Genomic DNA, 19,584 nt, shown 5'->3' on the forward strand with positions numbered 1-19,584 from the left:
CAGAAGAGTACACCTACATAAAAAAGTCTACAAGAACAGACGGAAATTTGTTCCACATTGTACTTTCATTTACAAAGGAGAAAGTAGATGCCAAGTAATTTTTTTTTATTTAGGATAGTTTACATGAGAGTAGGTACTTGGCCTGTATTGCCACTCTGTTACACCTACTGCCAATGTAATTCCATTGAAATCAGTGGCTCATTAAACTGATCGAACTCATTGAACCCAGCTGTAAACTAAATTATCTAATTACTTAGTTAATTCTTCTAAAAGGTCATATTTCTTAGTAGTAACTTCACCATGTAATCGTCTATGACGTGGTAGAATTTGATTATGATCTAGATGTGCTTTTTTTTTTTAAAGATGCCAGCGAGTGTTGGCCATTCTTCTTCAATGATTTATGAAAGCCATAGAGATTATTTGTTTGATGATACATATTGAAGAGTTTGTATAATTAGTCATCTAAGACTCTATCCTGCGAACACTTATGTGAATAACAGTGCAAATGTGAGTAGTCCTATTAAATTCAATGGGACTACTCAGATGCGTAAAATCACTCACATGCATAAATGTTTCCAAGATCAGAGTTCAAAGCATTACGATGAAAATAAATTTGTTTATGCCATGCAGCTCATCTTATTTTTAGTATAGGAGCTTGGATTGAACAAGCCTAAGTTTCAAGACATTAAAATAAAAAAATTTAGTGCAAAGGTATGCTACAAAAATATTTGAAATTTTACTGGGACAGCTAGCTGCTATAGGAATAAAAGTGCATGATTTTTAGACATTGAGTCAGGATTGTAGCTGAACCTATTTGAATAACATCCCCAGAAAGTTCTAATTGTCACATAATAATACTTAGAACTTGTATGTCGGGATAAATGGATCTCACTTTCTGATGTCAAAGCAATTGACTTTTTAAAGTAATCTCTGTAGTTCACAGTAGAGCAATGTAATAATTTCTATTATAAAATATGTCGTCTCACACTCTCCCCAAGAACAAATTACTTGGCTTTTTAGTTTTATCCACGTACCTTCTGTGTTATTTCATATAATTCTAACGATTTGTGGTCACCATCACAATGTGTACAAAACCAACCATTGCTCCCAGGTCACTCTTTGGTTTGTTTTTTAATTTAAAAAAGCTAAATTATAGGCATGAAATCTATATTTGATTCAGCTTTTTAAACAGAAAGTGAAAGCTGGGAGACCTCCCTAAATCCTATTGAAAGCCATAGCAAAGCTAGCAAGCTATTTTTGGTAAGCAAATCCTGTTTTAAAATATTATAATAACCCAATACTATTTTAAAAAACAGAATTTTAAATAAACAGATCCTGTTCAAAGCGTACTAGGGAACTTTTAGTGTGCAGCTGCAGGGTCCACATGGACAGTTAGTGTACGGCATGCCAGAGCACTATAGATTTACACCTTAACTTGCCATGCACTAACTTGCTATATAGACTTGCCCTTAGTTAGGGTTCCCAACTTTCTAATCACACAAAACTGAACACCCCTTTCCTACCCCTTCCCTGAGGCCCTGCCTGCCTGCTCGCTCTCCCTTACCCTCGCTTTCACCGGGCAGGGGGTTGGGGTACGGGCTCCAGGATGGGGCCAGAAATGGGTTCAGAGTGTGGGAGGAGGCTCCGGATTGGGGTAGGGGGTGAGGGCTCCGTCTGGTGGGATGGAACTGGGGATGAGGGGCTTGTGGTGCAGGAGGAGGCTCTGGGCTGGGGCCGAGGGGTTTGGAGGTACGGGAGGGGGTGCAGACTCCAGCTGGAGGTTTGGGGTGCAGTAGGGGGCTCTGGGCTGGGGCAGGGGGTTGCGGTGTGGGCTACGGCAGGGAGTATGGGTGCGGGAGGAGTCTCAGGCTGGGGCAGGGGTTTGGGGTTCAGGGTTCGGGAGGGAGTTTGGGGTGCAGGCTCCAGGAGGGGGTGTTGGAGGGGGCTCAGGGCTGGGGCAGGGGGTTGGGGTGCGGGAGGGAATGTGAAGTGCGTGCTTCGCCCGGGCAGTGCTTACCTCAGGTGGCTCCCAGAAGCATCGGAATGTCTGGCTTGTAGATGGAGGGCTCAGGGGGCTCTGTGCGCTGTCTGTGCCTGCAGGCACTGCCTCTGCACAGCCAATGGGAGCTGCGGAGCCGGTGCTTGGGGTGGAGGCAGAGTGCAGAGCCCCCATGACTACAGCCACCAATGACCTTTTTTGACCGGGCGTTCCGGGCAAAAACTGGATGCCTGGCAACCCTACCCTTAGTTTTATGCTTCAATTCCACAGTGGTACCTAATAGGATAATAGTTCTTTCCTATCCCACAGGAATATTGTGAGGATAAATACATTAAAAGATTGTGAGGTGCTCAGATATGGCAATGTAGTCCTTATAGGTACCTAAAATAGATATGTAGAGCGCATTGATTTCAGTCAGACTCTGCATGAGCATATATGTCTCTCTGCATGTATCCAGCTCCAATATTGGGACCCTAGATACATGCATACCTATGACATTTTTTGAGAGACAACACAGGATTTTAAAAAGAAAATGTGTTTTATTTAAATCATCTACAAATATCCATCTGTCTTCCTGCATATGTTTTGCAGGAGAAACACTGGAAGAATAGCAGAAACACATTTAACCAATTTTTTTATTCCATGCTTGTTGAAATTTATAGAGAAGGTATACAAAAAATACATTTGTTTGTGTTGGACAGGAAGAATTCACTTAGCTGAACTGCAAGTTATTTAAAGCCTATTGTTAGATGATTGTGACATCAGTGAAGTCACAATCTTATATTTGATTTTTTACTTTAAACGCATATTGGAATTTTATTAATAGATGTGCTCAAAAAGTAGTTTTGGTTTTTTTCACACTTTAAAAATAGGATATTTTTAACATTTGAGAGGTCACAGCAGTGAAATGCCGCCTGAAGGCAACAACAGCCATGAATTGACTATTATTTCTGCCTGGTGGTGGCTACATTTTTATCTCACGTATGTAAATAGAGTACCCACCCTCACACACGTGCATGTTTTATTTCCCAGAATAAAAGATAAGTACCAAGAAATTGTGAGGACATGATTTTCTTGTGTAGTTCTGTTGACATAAACTAGATGGATCTGAAGCATTCACTTTCGGTGATGGAATTTTCTTGGATGCAGCTTTTATTTTATATAATCTGATGTTTGGCATGTTCTTCATTTAGAATGTTTTTAAAAAGCAGTTTCCATTAATATGGCATCCTGCTTATCTGTACTAATAACTAGGGTATTACTTCAATAATAATAATAATAATAGCCTCTTCTATGGGATCTTGCTAATCTTTGAAAATCCCAGCCTATACATAAGTATGTAGTTGTGAAACTCACCCATGTGGAAAGGAACTAGCAAATCCCTCTGCACCACTTAAACCCTGCAGTGGGACTGACTGGGGATACAGGCAGAGTCTCTGAATGAGGCAGCAGCTCTATCACCTCTGCACCCTGGGGTAAAAATAGGTAGGCCTGGAGGAGACCTTGGGGCAGGATGGAAGAGGGGCTGCAGGATGTACACTTATACTGATCATAGGGGGCGTGGAGAGACTAGGGCAGCTATTCCAGCCCATCAGTTGGAATATCTGCCATAAATGAGACGTTGCAACACCACAGGTTTCCCCCTTGGTTAGAGTGTGTGCATGCATTCTACCTCTCTAACTTCATCTAGTTCCCTGCAAAAGCCAGATTAGTCTGACTTTGTGTTGTAAGTACATGCAGGCTGAGAGAACGCTGTTGAAGGGAAATCTCTGAGTCTAATGTGTATTTATACACATGCTAATCTCTGCATTGATAAAGAAGGCATATTAAGCCAATTCAAATAAAAACTTGAAATGTTTCTGTAAAGCACAGATGTCTGAAAGAGAGGGGAATTTAACTTCATCCCTCCTACTTCATTTGTTGTTCTGGCAAAAATCCCAGAATGGTCTCAGTGCAACTGTAGTCAGTTTATGACTGACAGACTGTTATAACTTCCAGTAAATTGCACAGGATTCTAGTCTAAAATTGTAGAATACCATAAGATCTGGTTTAAAACAAGAAGTGTTAACACAAGCGGAAGATCTTTTAAACATTTTTTATTGTGTGTTTAGTGTTAGGAATAGAATCTCTATTATTTAGTTAGCTTTGTCACTAAGGTAAAGGTGCTTGATGAAGTAGCATTTGAGAAAGTGTTAGAAGATTAATTGAATTAGGCTAAATGTGTATGTAAACAAGGTCTTTTGGTCTCTCAGTGACTTCAGTGTCCTAAGTAGGCAGGACATGATGACTAACAGCACTGGCTAGAGTCAAGCATTGTGTGGGCAGTTGGTGTTCAAATTTCTCCACACACTTATGTCAGCATGCCTTTAATTCTGACCCACAATGTCCCTGATGTTCTAGTTCTGAGACTCTTTAAGAGTGAGAATTGTGCCAAATTGTGTAGTTGTTTTTATGATGTGCACAGATGGGAATTAGAAAGAGACAACCTGACTGGGTCAGGATTTGAGCTCTGGTTCCCTGAGGTATAAGACTAATGCAGCAAATGCACTTTTATTATTGTAATGCCTAGAGTCTGCATTCAAGATCAGGGTCCCATTGTGCTAGCTAAAATTTAGATTGAAAGATGGATCTTTGCCTGAAGAAATCACTGGCTAGATATAAGGCAAGAAGCAACAAGTGGGTTGAAAAAACAAACAAACAAGGATGATGGGAACAGTGACAAAACAATACATTAACATCTAATCTAATTCATGACCACTGAAAGACCTTGTCCTACTGAAAGCCAGTTGTAACCATTGGGTTGACTGTGCAGAAAGTCTGCATTAAAAGTAATATTGGTGAAGGAAACTTGCTACTCATTAATGCCAGAAAACTTTGTCTATTATGAGTCTAGATTATAAATCTGATTGGCTAATGGTAGTATTTTTTTTATGATCTTATGCATATATTTCTTAATTTCATTGCCCTCTCAAAGTGATATGCACAGGGAAAGGCAGACTAAAAATCTTTTCCCTATTTGTCCAATGGATTGTTTCAAATATATGTAATTTTCCAAATCCTAACGCATTCTGTAGCTTTTTGCACAAATGGCACATTTTTGTGAACTGGAACTGGTTTCCTTTGGATATCTAATATGTATACACTCACACACCACTCTTCCAGCTGCTGTCTGCTTAAAGTTAAGGAGACAGTGGTAGTTCAGCAGTGAGGTTGTTAAATTTGGAATAAACATTCAGACAATTTTTTTTTATCTTTTTGTTTTGGATGAAGATGTCTCTCCAACATGTTTCTGCCCATTCCTGCTGTCAAAGGTCTCATGACTCATTGGTGCAATGTTTTCTTTTACAGGGGAACATGGTTATGGTCAAGATTTAAAGTACAGTAACCAGTCTGCTGTAGAGGCTGTAGGTCCTCTGGCAATAGCAGTGCGGATGCAGGTTAGTATGACCCAAAAGTGTGTAAAACTCACTGTGTTTACTGGGCTCTAGAGTTCACAGTCTATGCACTTACAGCTGCAATTAGACAAGTCTGGCAAATTTAAAAGAGGGAAAATTATGACCTGCAACTCCCTTAATAATATAATCAAGGAAATTCATTGGGTGATTCATTCCTGTTTTATTTATCAAAATTAAGGTAAATGAGGAATTAAAATCAAAATACAATAACAATGATAACTGTAACAAAGCTTGATAAAAAGATTTGTAGCTTGATCTCTAAAAATAAGTTAGGCACAAAGTGATAGTGAGGGAATTATACTTATGGCTGCCTGCAACCCAATAGTTTTATGAAGAGTTACTAATGTTTGTGAAGTGCTATGTAAATATAAAGCCAGGAAAACGAATCTGTCTGAATATCAAATATTTTTGCCTCGTTTTATTTCACAGTCAAGCGAGTTTAAAGACTGAGCACACACTTTAGCTTAGACATTTTGGGATTTTGTTTGTGTCATCACAGTCATGTTAAAATAATTTGGTGTTGGTTAAAGCTTGCTTTGATTAATTTGTCAATGTCTCTAAACTGTGTTGATGATTTAAATGCTTTTCTTTGGATTTCTTCTTATCTTGAAGTAGTAATATGTATGTGTTTTGTATTTACTTGAAAGAAGGGCTGTTGGGTTACATTGGCACTACATAATGTTAGCACACAGCTGTTTCAGAAATTAAATGAATGTTTATTATGTGTAGCAGAATAATCGGAGTACCCTAGTTACCTGCAGTTATAATACAGAGTTATGCTTATGTACTTATGGTCCTACTATGCTTACTAACCAGCCTGCTGCATATAGGTTCCCTGCCATGCTCACAACTTTGGCCTTGGCTACATTTGCAAGTTAGAGCGCATTAAATCAGCCCCAGGCACCCTAACTCCCTCCACAGTGGCAAGGCATGTAGAGCGCCTGGACTCTGCAGCTGGAGCGCTCCTGGTAATCCACCTCCACGAGAAGCATAAATCTTGCTGCGCCCCGGCTGAAACGCCTGGGTGTCAGTGTGGACGATGTGTTGCATTACTGTGCAGTGATTGGCCTCCAGAAACGTCCCATAATCCCTTGAAGTCAAGCGGCAACTCTTGTCATTGTTTTGAACTCGGCTGCAGGCATGCGGATATGCCCTTTCAAAGCTCCATTTCTGACAGCCCGCATGCTTATCTGCTCCTGGACAAAGCAAACCATTACTGTGGAATGCTCCTGCTGCAGTGGCAGGCATTTGTGCGTGTGTGTGAGAGAAAGAGAGAGAGAGAGGCAGGGGTGGGGGCTGATGTCAGGGTTTCCCCCTTCGCTCTGCTACTGTCTGAACTTACAAGACAGCATGCTGACACAATCTCTGCCCCCCATAACGCAGTCTCTCCCCCCAAATACACACAACACACTCCCTGTCACATTCCACATACACACACCCCTTCCCCCCGATTTGAAAAGCACACTGCAGCCACTTGCGTACTGGGATAGCTATCACAATGCCCTGCTCTCTGTGGCGTTGCAAGCGCTACTAATGTGGCCACGCCACTGTGCTTGCAGCTGACTGGGTGAACGCATGGTAGTGCTTTCCCTGGTGCTGTCTCTGAGGGCTGGTTTAATGTAGGGTGATGGTTTTACTCCCATCACCCTACATCTGCAAGTGTAGCCATGCCCTAACATGATAAGTAGAGCGGAGGTCCGGAAAAGTTCTTTCCCTGCTTTATTACCACCACAATCACGTTGGTGGTGGTGAAAACAGAGTAGGGAGCATTACTACATTCAAATGCACAGATGCTTTGTTCTCACATAAGGCTGCAATATAAAAGCAGTTTTGAGTATGCAATCCAAGGGCATGTCTTCACTAGCAATGTTGAAGCCCTGCCGCGGCAGCACTTTACTGTGGCTATGTAGTCGCGGCACCAGCCCTGGGAGAGAGCTCTTCCAGCGCTGTAAAAAAACCACCTCCACGAGGGGAATAGCTTCCGGTGCTGGGAGTGCAGGTGTACACTGTCTACACTGGCACTTTACAGCGCCGAAACTTGCAGTGCTCAGGGGAGTGTTCGTTGACACCCCTGAGCGAGAAACTTCCAGCACTGTAAAGTGCTAGTGTAGACAAGCCCCAAGTCCCTTTCATGTAGTTGTGCTATTTAAAGCCTCTCTGTGCTTGAATGCAGTGCCTTTCTTTGCTGCTGCTAAGAGTTGAATAAATAAAGCAGAAAAGACAGGTTTCAGAGTAGCAGCCTTGTTAGTCTGTATCCGCAAAAAGAAAAGGAGGACTTGTGGCACTTTAGAGACTAACCAGTTTATTTGAGCATAAGTTTTCGTGAGCTACAGCTCACTTCATCGGATGCATGCAGTGGAAAATACAGTGGGGAGATTTATATACACAGAGAACATGAAACAATGGGTGTTACCATACACATTGTAAGGAGAGTGATCAGGTAAGGTGAGCTATTACCAGCGGGGGATAGGGGGGGCGGCGGACCTTTTGTAGTGATAATCAAGGTGGGCCATTTCCAGCAGTTGACAAGAACGTCTGAGGAACAGCGGGGCGGGGGCGGAAGGGGGGGAATAAACATGGGGAAATAGTTTTACTTTGTGTAATGACGCATCCACTCCCAGTCTTTATTCAAGCCTAAGTTAATTGTATTCAGTTGGCAAATTAATTCCAATTCAGCAGTCTCTCGTTGGAGTCTGTTTTTGAAGTTTTTTTGTTGAAGAATTGCCACTTTAGGTCTGTAATCAAGTGACCAAAGAGATTGAAGTGTTCTCCGACTGGTTTTTGAATGTTATAATTCTTGACGTCTGATTTGTGTCCATTTATTCTTTTACGTAGAGACTGTCCAGTTTTGCCAATGTACATGGCAGAGGGGTTCAAAAGGTTGTTCTCTCCCCCCGCCCCTACTCTCCTGCTGGTAATAGCTCCCCTTACCTGATCACTCTCATTACAGTGTGTATGGTAAAACCCATTGTTTCATGTTCTCTGCGTATATAAATCACCCCACTGTATTTTCCACTGCATGCATCCGATGAATTGAGCTGTAACTCATGAAAGCTTATGCTCTAATAAATTTGTTAGCCTCTAAGGTGCCAGAAGTCCTCCTTTTCTTAAAGCAGAAAAGAGTGAGTCAAATTAGGAGAAAGAAAGAAAAATGCAGAGGTGAAAAGGGGAAACAAAAGGAGAGAAGAAAAAGACAAGAGTAAAATAGTAAAACACACAGAGGGAAACAGTAGTGGTCATAGCATGTATCTCACATATTGCAATGTTTTCACTGAGAATTGCCTGGGCATTTGATGTGTAGATGTGGGAGGAAGAGGGATCCTCTTCACTAGAGAAGGTGAGTTGAAGTCACAATTACTCATTTTTTTTATTGTGGAGCCATGGTAGAACTGAGTTTTTGGCTAGTCACTTAAGTGCTCTGTGTCTCAGTTTACCCATGTGTAAAATTGAACTCACAAAGGTGGTGTGAGAATTTGTAAAGCACTTGGGGATCCTGGGCTGATATGTTCTGTTGGAGCTCCAGGTATTTCTCTTGGTAACACTCTGGATTGCTATACAATGAAATGCAAGTGTTGACAAGCTGCAACGGCAGTAACTGTAAAATATTGCTCTGAAGGGAAATATCACTTCAGATGATTGCTATATGTTGGCCAAAGCCTTGGGAAACAAGCAGCAACCAAGGGAATGATTTTCCTCAAGAGGCAATACGTTTTACTTCTTTTGCCCCCATGCCTAATTAAAATTAGTTTTGTTCATTTGGGATTTTTTAAAAGTATAGTACCCCAAATTAAATTTGTTAATTTAAAAATGCACAAATCCTGCATCATCTCCCCCATCGCTCATAATTCTCATCAGCTCAGCTGGGTCAGGCTTGGGTTGTCTCACCTTTGCCACATTAGCCTTTGAGGACTAACATTTAAAGAAGGCAGGCTGCAAGGCCCAAAGGGGTAAGTAATGCTAGAGGGACAGTCCTGGTGACTTCTTTTCTTATGATGCCATCTGCTTTGATGCGCAAGCCCCAGCTTTCTCCTTCAGTGCCAGTTACCTCTTGCTAACAATGCCAGTTCCTTTAATTAGCTGGTTAGGGCTTCTGTTACGTTGACCAGTTTGTAGGAGAGTACTGTATGTTGAAGGTCAATAATAATGTCTGGTGTCACATTGGAGGGAAGCAACTAGTTTTTAGTTTTATAGTATGTGTCTATTAACTGATGGGGCTTAAAAGGAAACCTCAAGGGTTAATCCATTTGCTTACTCTTTTGAGAGGGAACAAACCAGCACTGAGGATCTAAGCAAGAGGAAGAGTCACTAAACTGTTGACAGGTTTCAGAGTAGCAGCTGTGTTCGTCTGTATCCGCAAAAAGAAAAGGAGGACTTGTGGCACCTTAGAGACTAACAAATTTATTTGAGCATAAGCTTTCGTGAGCTACAGCTCACTTCATCAGATGCATGCAGTGGAAAATACAGTGGGGAGATTTATATACACAGAGAACATGAAACAATGGGTGTTAACCATACACACTGTAAGGAGAGTGATCAGGTAAGGTGAGCTATTACCAGCGGGCGGGGGGTGGAGGGGTGGACCTTTTGTAGTGATGATCAAGGTGGGCCATTTCCAGCAGTTGACAAGAACGTGTGAGGAACAGTGGGGGGAGGGGGGAATAAACATGGGGAAGTAATTTTACTTTGTGTAATGACACATCCACTCACATCTACCAATGTGATATATGCCATCATGTGCCAACAATGCCCCTCTGCCATGTACATTGGCCAAACTGGACAGTCTCTACGTAAAAGAATAAATGGACACAAATCAGACGTCAAGAATTATAACATTCAAAAACCAGTCGGAGAACACTTCAATCTCTTTGGTCACTCGATTACAGACCTAAAAGTGGCAATTCTTCAGCAAAAAAATCTTCAAAAACAGACTCCAACTAGAGACTGCTGAATTGGAATTAATTTGCGAACTGGATACAATTAACTTAGGCTTGAATAAAGACTGGGAGTGGATGGGTCATTACACAAAGTAAAACTAAAGTATATAAATCTCCCTACCTTATTTTCCACTGCGTGCATCGATGAAGTGAGCTGTAGCTCACGAAAGCTTATGCTCAAATAAATTTGTTAGTCTCTAAGGTGCCACAAGTCCTCCTTTTCTTTAAACAGTTGACACTTCTTTTGTAATGTAAAGAGAGTGGGAGAATTCCTTTATTTTGGAGAGAGAGAATAGTAAAATGCTGGCCTGGAGGAAGAATTCCTCCAAGTGCATAGCCAGAGATTTTAATGCCATTTGTGCTGAATGGCCCTGCCCGTCCCTGAAATCTTGGTTAAACAATGCAGTAATAGTTTTTCTTTATTCCTAAAGACACAGAATTGGAAGATCCTTATGTTGTAGGTATGCCTATTACAATCCTTTGCATAGAGATTATTTTAGCAGTTATGAAATCATATGTTTAGGCTCTATCTAATTGAAATAAAACTGTTGAACATTTATAATGCAACTGTCATACAGTGTTTTTCTTTTCTCTGTGAAAGAACATGGTAAAAACCAGCGAGAGATGGATCCGGTCTCAGCAATACAGGGAATGGAACCTCCATTGCTTGAAACTTCAGCCCCTCTCCCCAGTGCCCAGGTAATAAGCATAATGAGCTTTGGGCAAGTGGTTTAAACATTAAACTGAAGCTAATTATGTCTTTTTAAATATGTTTGTCTAGTATACAAAAGCAGCTATTCTGCTTATTTGCTTCTTCAGTTGTTGAGTCACTAAATATCCTGGTATTTAGTATTAGTTATTTTTTATAAGTGGAAACCAGTTTATGAATCCTAAAACTGAAAGGTGAACTGAAATAGTTCCCAAATCAGTGGGATCCCAATTCCGGAAAGTACATGAGGACATGCTTAACTTTAAGCATGCATGTAATTCCCAGTGACTTCAAAGGCACCTGAGCTCATGCATAAGTGCTTTTCTGTTTAGCCATGTTTTCCTGAATCGGGGTCCAACAATAGGTTTGCAGACTTGAAGAGTTACAAATACATTCTTTTGTATAAACAAATTATTTTCGGTCAGTTCTTCTTTCATTTACTTGCCTATGTTCAGGCCTTCAGGGATCCATGTTTACATTGCAACAACTGCTGATAGGAGGAATGTAGCTCTCCGCTTTGCTATTAGTATAAAGTTGTGTGTGTGTGTGGTGTGGGTGGGTGTGCACTCGCGTGTGAGAGAAACTCGAGGGCTTGAACCCAAGTTATGGCCAGTAGAGTCTTTGAAAATATATTCATTTATAATTTATATAAGTCTGCTGCTGAATGTAGTGCATTTTTAACGTTTAAGATTAAAATTAGTACATGCTTTTAAAGAATGCATTTCACTTCACCTTTAAATGTCTCTTGTTTTAACAATTTAATTGAAACAGATTCAGTCTGTAACTTAAAACAGATGCCAAAAGAACAAGCATTTTATAGAGTGCAGATAGAAAGAAAAAAGTTGATATCCTGAGGCTTTTAATGGGCAAATATATACAATTTCAACCTTTTCATCCTTGAAAACTGCCCATTAAAAAATATAGCTAAAGAAACAATAGATCAAATTATACTTCATGCCATGGGGTTGATGATGATAAAACTTCTACTCAACAAAAAAACTCAGCTTCCCTCCACCTCCCCCCCCACCATATATAAAATATGTTACCAGTGATAGGTTTTCCATTTGTTTAATTACTGGAACTTTGTGGTTGTATTTTTTTTCCTTTTAAATATACAGTTGCTTGCTAGGGCGAAGGTATAAAATATTCTTTTACAACAATACACAATTTTATATGGGAACAGATGGATTTTTCATTGAAAACAAGTAAGAAAGAAGCATAGGAACTAAAACAGGGAACATCTGCTTTTTGCTCTCAAGGAGCTCTGGGGCGTTAATTAGATTCATTTCCAAAGACATTGTAATAAATTCTCAGTGTGCATACTGACTAGATGTAGAGATTTTTTTAATCTTGTATTTTGTAAATTCCCAGTGTAATTTACAGTATAACACTGTTGCCAGCAGATATTTAACTTGTCTTGTTCTGACAGAAAACCTAATTTTCTAATCTTTTTGTTTAGTATCAAATAAGTAACATTTATATATATTGAAAATATTTAAATTAACTATTTAAAAACTGGCCATCCATGTCAGATGTTGGAAAAAGTTGGTACATATGAATATATTTTAGTCCAACTAACATTACCAAAAATTTCTTCAAGCTTAACATGTTGATTAAAAGTTATCCTTTATTTCCCATGTTTCTTTCATCCAGAAATCAAAACAATACATTCAGCAACAACAACAAAAATTGACCCTCAAACATTTTTTAGGTAACAATAAAATAAATCTGTTTAAAATAAAGCTAACATCTGTAGATAGGATAAATATGTTAAACTATTCTGAATGTAATAAGTGCAATGGAAAATAAAAATATATAACTTATTAATAAATGTAATACTTAGCAAAGGAACGTGCAGACATACACGAATGCAACTAATTTTTAATGTGTGTAGGAAAGTACAATTGGAGACCTTTCTAATGTTTTAAAATAAAGTAAAATCTTTAAAGAGCTATGTTTTATATGGTGTTGTATGATATATACTTGGAAGTTATTGAAACATGGAAGGGGAAATTATGTTTTTGCTTTTATCTCCTTCACCACAAAACACATACACAAATTCCAAGAAGAACAGTAGCTGGTCAGATCAAACTGCTGATGGAGCTATTTAATTGGGAATTGTACACGTTGGAGCCATTAGGGTAACCTTTTGCCAGGTAGACACATTGTAAGGGAATCAGAAGAGACAATGAGTTCAGTGGGGCTGTAAGGGCCAGATCCAAAGCCCATCAAAGTCTATGGAGGAGTTCCCAATGACTTCATTGTGCTTTGGATCAGTGTCTTGATTCCTCGCCCTTCCTCTGTGCTGAATGCTGCAGCTCTCTGTGTGACTGTTTCTAATTGGATTGAAGTTGTTCTGCCCCTTTGGTTTATATTCCCTTTAACTGAGGAATCCTGCCTCAGGCACTCAGCCTGTCCCTTATTGCTGTTTCTAATGCTGAATTTCAAGTATGTGAAAAACCAAGAACAGTTAGTACTGAAAACTGAAGTATGAGGCTTAAGCTGTCTGGAAAAACCTGCAAGTAGCCCTGAACGCAAAAGTCAAAGATTCTCTCTATTAATAAAAAAGGAAGTTGTCTGTTTCATAAACTACAGTTAAATCATATGGCTTCCATATGAGGAGAGGCTAAGAAGACTGGGACTTTTCAGCTTGGAAAAGTGATGGCTAAAGGGAGATATGATTGAGGTCTATAAAATCATGACTGGTGTAGAGAAAGTAGATAAGGAAGTGTTGGTTACTAGGGGTTACCAAATGAAATTAATAGGCAGCAGGTTTAAAACAAAGGGAAGTATTTCTTCACAGAACGCACAGTCAACTAGTGGAACTTTGCCAGAGAATGTTGTGAAGGCCAAGACCATAACCGGGTTCAAAAAAGAACTAAATAAGTTCATAGAGGATAGGTCCATCAATGGCTATTAGCCAGGATGGGCAGGGATGGTGTCCATAGCCTCTGTTTGCCAGAACCTGGGGATGAGCGACGGGGTGGATCGCTTGATGATTACCTGTTCTGTTCATTCCCTCTGGCACTGGCTGCTGTTGGAAGACAGGATGCTGGGCTAGATGGACATTTGGTCTGACCCAGTAGGGCCATTCTTATGAAGAAATAAAACATTTTCCTGTTTAGGTATAAGGGTGATGCATTTCTACTCAGGTAGTTGCTTCCAGAACTGAACAACAGAGCTCAGAGGGTGTAGGAGACTTTGATTTTGATCTCAGCAGCAACTTTTTTCTATAATTGCGTAATATACCTAGGTCCATTAGGAAAGCATGTGATAGTTTCTGGATGCTGATTATAATCATCTGTGTGCTAGAAATATTATAAACTGTAGGACCAGTCTCCCTCAGCCATTAAAAAAATGTAGTAGTACTTGTGTTCATCTGTGTCTATGGTGCAGCGGATGTTTAGTAATATTTGCTATCAGAAACATTCTGGAGAATATTTGTTGACAGAAATAATTAAGTGGTGAGACATAAACACTTAAAAAGCCTTATTTTCACCAGTTATAGTTAAGATATAAATGCCAAATCATTGTAAAGTCTTTTCTTGCACCATCTTGTGTGACGGGACAAGGCCAGATGGCTATAGGAAAGTAGTGAGAAACAGGTATGTTAGCCCCAGCCTAAACAAATCCCTGTTACCATGGTAACCAAATTGCAGTTGCTCCAGGTTAATCAAGACACCTGGGGCCAATTAAGATCCTTCCAGAAAGCAGTGGAGACAGCTAGTTTGATTGGGACACCTGAAGCCAATCAGGGGCTGGCTGAAACTAGTGAAAAGCCTCCCAGTTAGTCAGGGAGGTGTCAGGAGCTGTAGGAGGAAGCCATGCTGCTGGAGAAACAGAGCAGTACAAACCCTATCAGGCACAAGAATGGAGGCCCTGAGGTAAGGGTGATGTAGATATTGAGGAAGTGTGAGCTGCTGTGGAGAAGTGGCCCAGGGAATCGTACTTGTCCTGTTTCCAAAAAGTCAGCTACCAAGAGCTGCTACTATCAGGGTCCCTGGGCTGGATCCCAGAGTGGAGGGCAGGCCCGGGCTCTCCCCTGCCCTCCCCGACTAATCACTGAGATTGGGGGACAACAGAGTCTGTGCGAGGGAGGATAGCTTCTCCTCACCTCCCTTGCTGGGTTATGATGAAAATGGCTCAGTAGGCTGTGACCCTTGCCTCTAGAGAGAGAAGGGCTACATGGAGGGTCACAGTGAGCCTCTGAGGCTAGTGTAGTTCGCCAGGAAGCGCGGGACCCACTGAGACAAGGTCAGAGCTTTGTCACACTTGTTAATAGAGGAGTGATCCTGTTGTATTCAAAAATAACTGCATTCTGTTGGATGTCTCCATTTATATGTAACCTCCTTGGTAAAAGGCTTTCTGTTTGTATTAAAAAGCTGTTTCCCCCAAAGGTTCTTAAGAGGTCTTCAGCGAAGGAATGACAACAGCAGTTATTTTGCTTAGGTAGATCATCTGATGGAGGAAGGAGATTCTACAGAATTTTGTGTGGGAGTCACCTCTGTAAGGAGAGGTGAAGGAAGTAGAGAGAGCTTAGAGCGCTACAAGCAATTCAGGAAGTCCATTTTTAGGTTGTTATCTCTCAAGTTACAAAAAGACACTAAAGATGATTTAATACACAATTCTGTATAGGAATTTCAATATCTTCAAAATGAAGTAGAGTTAAAAGAAAAAATTTTGCCAGCCACACTTCTGTTTCTCTTTGCTGCTCAACGGTGTCGTCTTGCACATCCATATGGTGTCCCAGCTGCTGAAATTTGCATGTCTCACTCCCTTAAATAAACCAGATTCAAAGCTTATGCTCAAATAAATTTCTTAGTCTCTAAGGTGCCACAAGTACTCCTTACCTTTTTTTAAGTACATATTTATAGAGTTTGATGCAGAAAAGCATAGAAATACTGAAACTATCCTTTATGCAAGAGGTCTCTTTGGTATGCACTTTTGTTTAGAGAGAAGAATTGATGCAAGGGAGGAGAATGCATTTAATGCAGGGGGAATGAGTAGAAATTGTCTGCAGCCAAATCGTCATGTATTGTGATCCTGTAATATCTCACTAGGTAGGGTCAGGTTTCAGAGTAGCAGCCGTGTTAGTCTGTATTCGCAAAAAGAAAAGGAGTATTTGTGGCACCTTAGAGACTAATCATTTTATTTGAGCATAGGCTTTCGTGAGCTACAGCTCGCTTCATCCGATGAAGTGAGCTGTAGCTCACGAAAGCCTATGCTCAAATAAAATGGTTAGTCTCTAAGGTGCCACAAGTACTCCTTTTCTTTTTAGGTAGGGTCAGTATGTGGATCAGAGACCTCTGGAAAGACACCTCCCTACTACAGGAAATTTTGTTGATTGATTAAGTGGTATATTTGTCTCTGAATGAGAATTGAATAATAAATGACCCAATTTAGTGTTAATGAGTGCTAAGAGGTGACATCTGCAGTTGTTTTAACACTAGTCCTTATTCATGTGCAGATATTAAAGATCCCCTGGCATTTCTTTTTCAAGGCTATGGCTGTTAAATCCCAATTTGGTTTATGATGTTCACCTAACCCACGGTAAATTCCCTGCAGTTTTAGTGTGTTGCCTTGTTCTTCTTTCCATCTTATCTTTACCTGTTGTGTAGTGTTATGTGTAGTTAAACAGCCACTGTGTGCTATCCCACATATATTGTATTTCAGTGGTAGGTGAACTGATCCCTGTATGTTATCTGCCTCCGTACATTACCTCATGGGGGAGCAGTGAGGCTTAAAGTTTGTTTTCACATTCTTTGATGTGTAAGTATGTTTGTCTGTGTTGATATGAGTGCTAACTATAAGGAATGTATGTTCGTTGCAGTAATGTGTACATGTAAATGCTGAAATGTACTGCTATAGAGGAAGAAAAGAAACTGACAGAAAATTTCATTCCAAAGTGACATTCTTGAATATCCAGCAGACACTGACTAGTCTGATATGGAGTCATTGTGTAATATTTGGACCCCAATTAAAGAAAATAATACAATGAAATAAATGTTAGTAAACATTCCGGGGGCGGGGGTCAGGGGAGGGGAGATAACACAAACATGTTTTCCAATATTACATTAGGCATTGGCTAGTATTTAGGTTCAGATAACAAAATCTGGGAGAAGAGATCATAAAGCGGTTACAATAACTTCATTGTTGCAGCGTTTGCTGTTATTTTGTGTTGTCATCGACCACCTAAGCTGAGAGAAGTCTCTTGGCTCCTATTTGTTTTCTTTTCCAGTGATATTGAGATTTCCCGAGGACAGAGTCCAAAAGCTGTTGATGTACTTGCCAAGGAGATAGGATTGCTTGCAGATGAAATTGAAATCTATGGCCAAACCAAAGCCAAAGTACGTTTGTCCCTGCTGGAAAGGTTAAAGGATCAACCAGATGGAAAATACGTTCTAGTTGCTGGGTAAGAATATACACTAAGCTTCCCCCTTCCCTGCTCTCTCTCTGCTAACACAAACATGTGACTCATATCTTTTAATTTACTGAATAAATTACCCATTATAAACTTGCAGCACTTGGTGCATTATGAAAGCAAGTATTTATTTTCCCCCCTTTTTAAAAAAAAAAAACAAAACTTTTTTTTTTTTTCTTCAAGCTGTGATTACAGAAATTAAGTATGTTTTTTTGGAAGGTAGATCGAGTTAAGCTTCTTAAAATGTCTTCTATAACTATTTGATTTTTCTTGACTCATCAGCTCTTAAAGTATTTGACTCAGAAGTGCAGTCACTTTGTCTGCACTGTGGCTGTTCATAAACAATTTTTAATGGAAACGACATGGTAATCTATTGGTATTAATGTAAATACTTTTTTTATTGAATAGCAAACTGCATAGTTAAATAAAATCCATGTTTTTCCCCTAAAATGTAGACACGTCTCCAGGCAGGCTTATCCTACTCTCTGTTCCCATGATTATTTTAAAATGTTATGCTTCGTCTAGAAATGCCTGTCTCCTTTTCTCACCCACTTTCCTTTGCCTCCTTTTCTCACCCACTTAGAAAGTAAATATTTTCTCTCTCACCTGCTTTGGGAAAAGGAAAGTTCTTCACACTTGCACTTATGTGCAACCATTTTCATGAAACATTAGATTGCAGTTTGTCCTTTGCTTTCTTTTTACAACAAAAGCCTGTAGTAATGCACTGGTGTTTTTATTTTGTGAATTGATAAGTTTTAGGTTGTTTTCATAAAATTCTCTAAAGGCTATTTAGCACCTTTTTTTTTCTGGCAACTAAGCGTAGTATATATAAAGGGTGGGGGGAAGAATGGAAGATACAGCAAATTTTTTTCATTGCCAGATGTAATCCAGTTCTAGTGACATTCTTTTTTTGTTGTTTTTGGCAGTAGTGCAACAAAATTGGGAAGTTAAGATTTCCAGATGGTCCAGAGTAGAGAGCCATTCTTAGTTGCCTTTGTCCTGCCAATCCCTTGATCAACTAGTATCTTCCATGCTAGCACAAACACAGTTAGCTTTTGCACATGCTTAGTGGGAAATCTGGATGCCTGGCATCAGTTCAGTGAATTTCTGTCACATCAGTCTGTCACCTAGAAACTTGCGAAGTTGTCATCAAGGCCATCTTGTGGAATTACAATTTACAGAAATATTCCTTATTTTGAAGGTTCACTGAGAGAAGAATACAAGAGCCTTTCTTTGAAACACAAAAGCAATCGTGTATGTCTATTGAGTTACATTTTTAATTTTAACTGAAAAAAATAAAATAGAAGCCGGTTCGGCCATGAGGTTGATGATGAGCAAAATTGTTCTGCTTTTTCAGGTTCTAAGCTGCTGCATGATTTAGGCACAGTGCAGCAGGGGAAGGCTGTTCCTAAAGCCCCGGAGAAGTGGAGCTGCACACAAGCACAGATTTAGAAGTAGCTTAGGAGGGAACATGAATGTGATGCCGAACTCTATTCAGATAGAGTTTAAGATGTGAGGAACTGCCTCCTGTACGCTTCCTCTTTTTACATCCCAATCTGCCCTTTTAAGGGCAGCAACCTAGGAGAAAGTGCAATACATACTCTGAATGCTGCTTTGTGGGTGTGAGAGAGAAATTATAGAATCGTAGGACTGGAAGGGACCTTGAGAGGTCTTCTAATCCAGCCCCATGCACTAAAGGCAGGACTAAGTATTATCTAGATCACCCCTGACAAGTGTTTGTCTAATCTGCTCTTAAAAATCTCCAATGACAGATTCCACAACTTCCCTAGACAATTTATTCCAGTGCTTAACTACCCTGACAGAATTTTTTCTAATGTCCAACCTAAACTGCCCTTGCTGCAATTTAAATCCATTTCTTCTTGTCCTATCCTAACAGTTTTTCTCCCATGTCCTTGTAACACCCTTTTATGTACTTGAAAACTGTTATCACGTCCATCCTCAGAGTTCTGTTCTCCAGCCTAAACAAACCCAATTTTTTAATCTTCCGTCATAGATCATGTTTTCTAGACCTGTAATCATTTTTGTTGCTCTTCTCCGGACTTTCT

The 19,584-nt window shown here is 40.0% G+C and overlaps 1 protein-coding gene across 5 annotated transcripts in view; it reads left to right on the forward strand.

The window, feature by feature from the left end:
- Positions 1-19,584, forward strand: part of MTHFD1L (methylenetetrahydrofolate dehydrogenase (NADP+ dependent) 1 like) — a 243,645-nt gene that overhangs the window by 26,753 nt on the left and 197,308 nt on the right. For 4 of the 5 annotated variants that reach the window (XR_006289653.1, XM_037894986.2, XM_037894985.2 and 1 more), the window contains exons 9-11: positions 5,348-5,436; positions 10,990-11,087; positions 17,336-17,509. Coding sequence is in view for 3 of the 5 variants with exons in the window: in XM_037894986.2 (XP_037750914.1) it covers positions 5,348-5,436; positions 10,990-11,087; positions 17,336-17,509 (361 nt within the window). In the remaining 2 variants the exon portion in view is untranslated. Of the gene's footprint in view, positions 1-5,347; positions 5,437-10,989; positions 11,088-17,335; positions 17,510-19,584 lie in introns of those variants that run through there. The other variant, XR_005224753.2, reaches the window with a different exon arrangement.

Source organism: Chelonia mydas, chromosome 3 (assembly GCF_015237465.2).
Source record: "Chelonia mydas isolate rCheMyd1 chromosome 3, rCheMyd1.pri.v2, whole genome shotgun sequence".
Taxonomy (NCBI): domain Eukaryota; kingdom Metazoa; phylum Chordata; order Testudines; family Cheloniidae; genus Chelonia; species Chelonia mydas.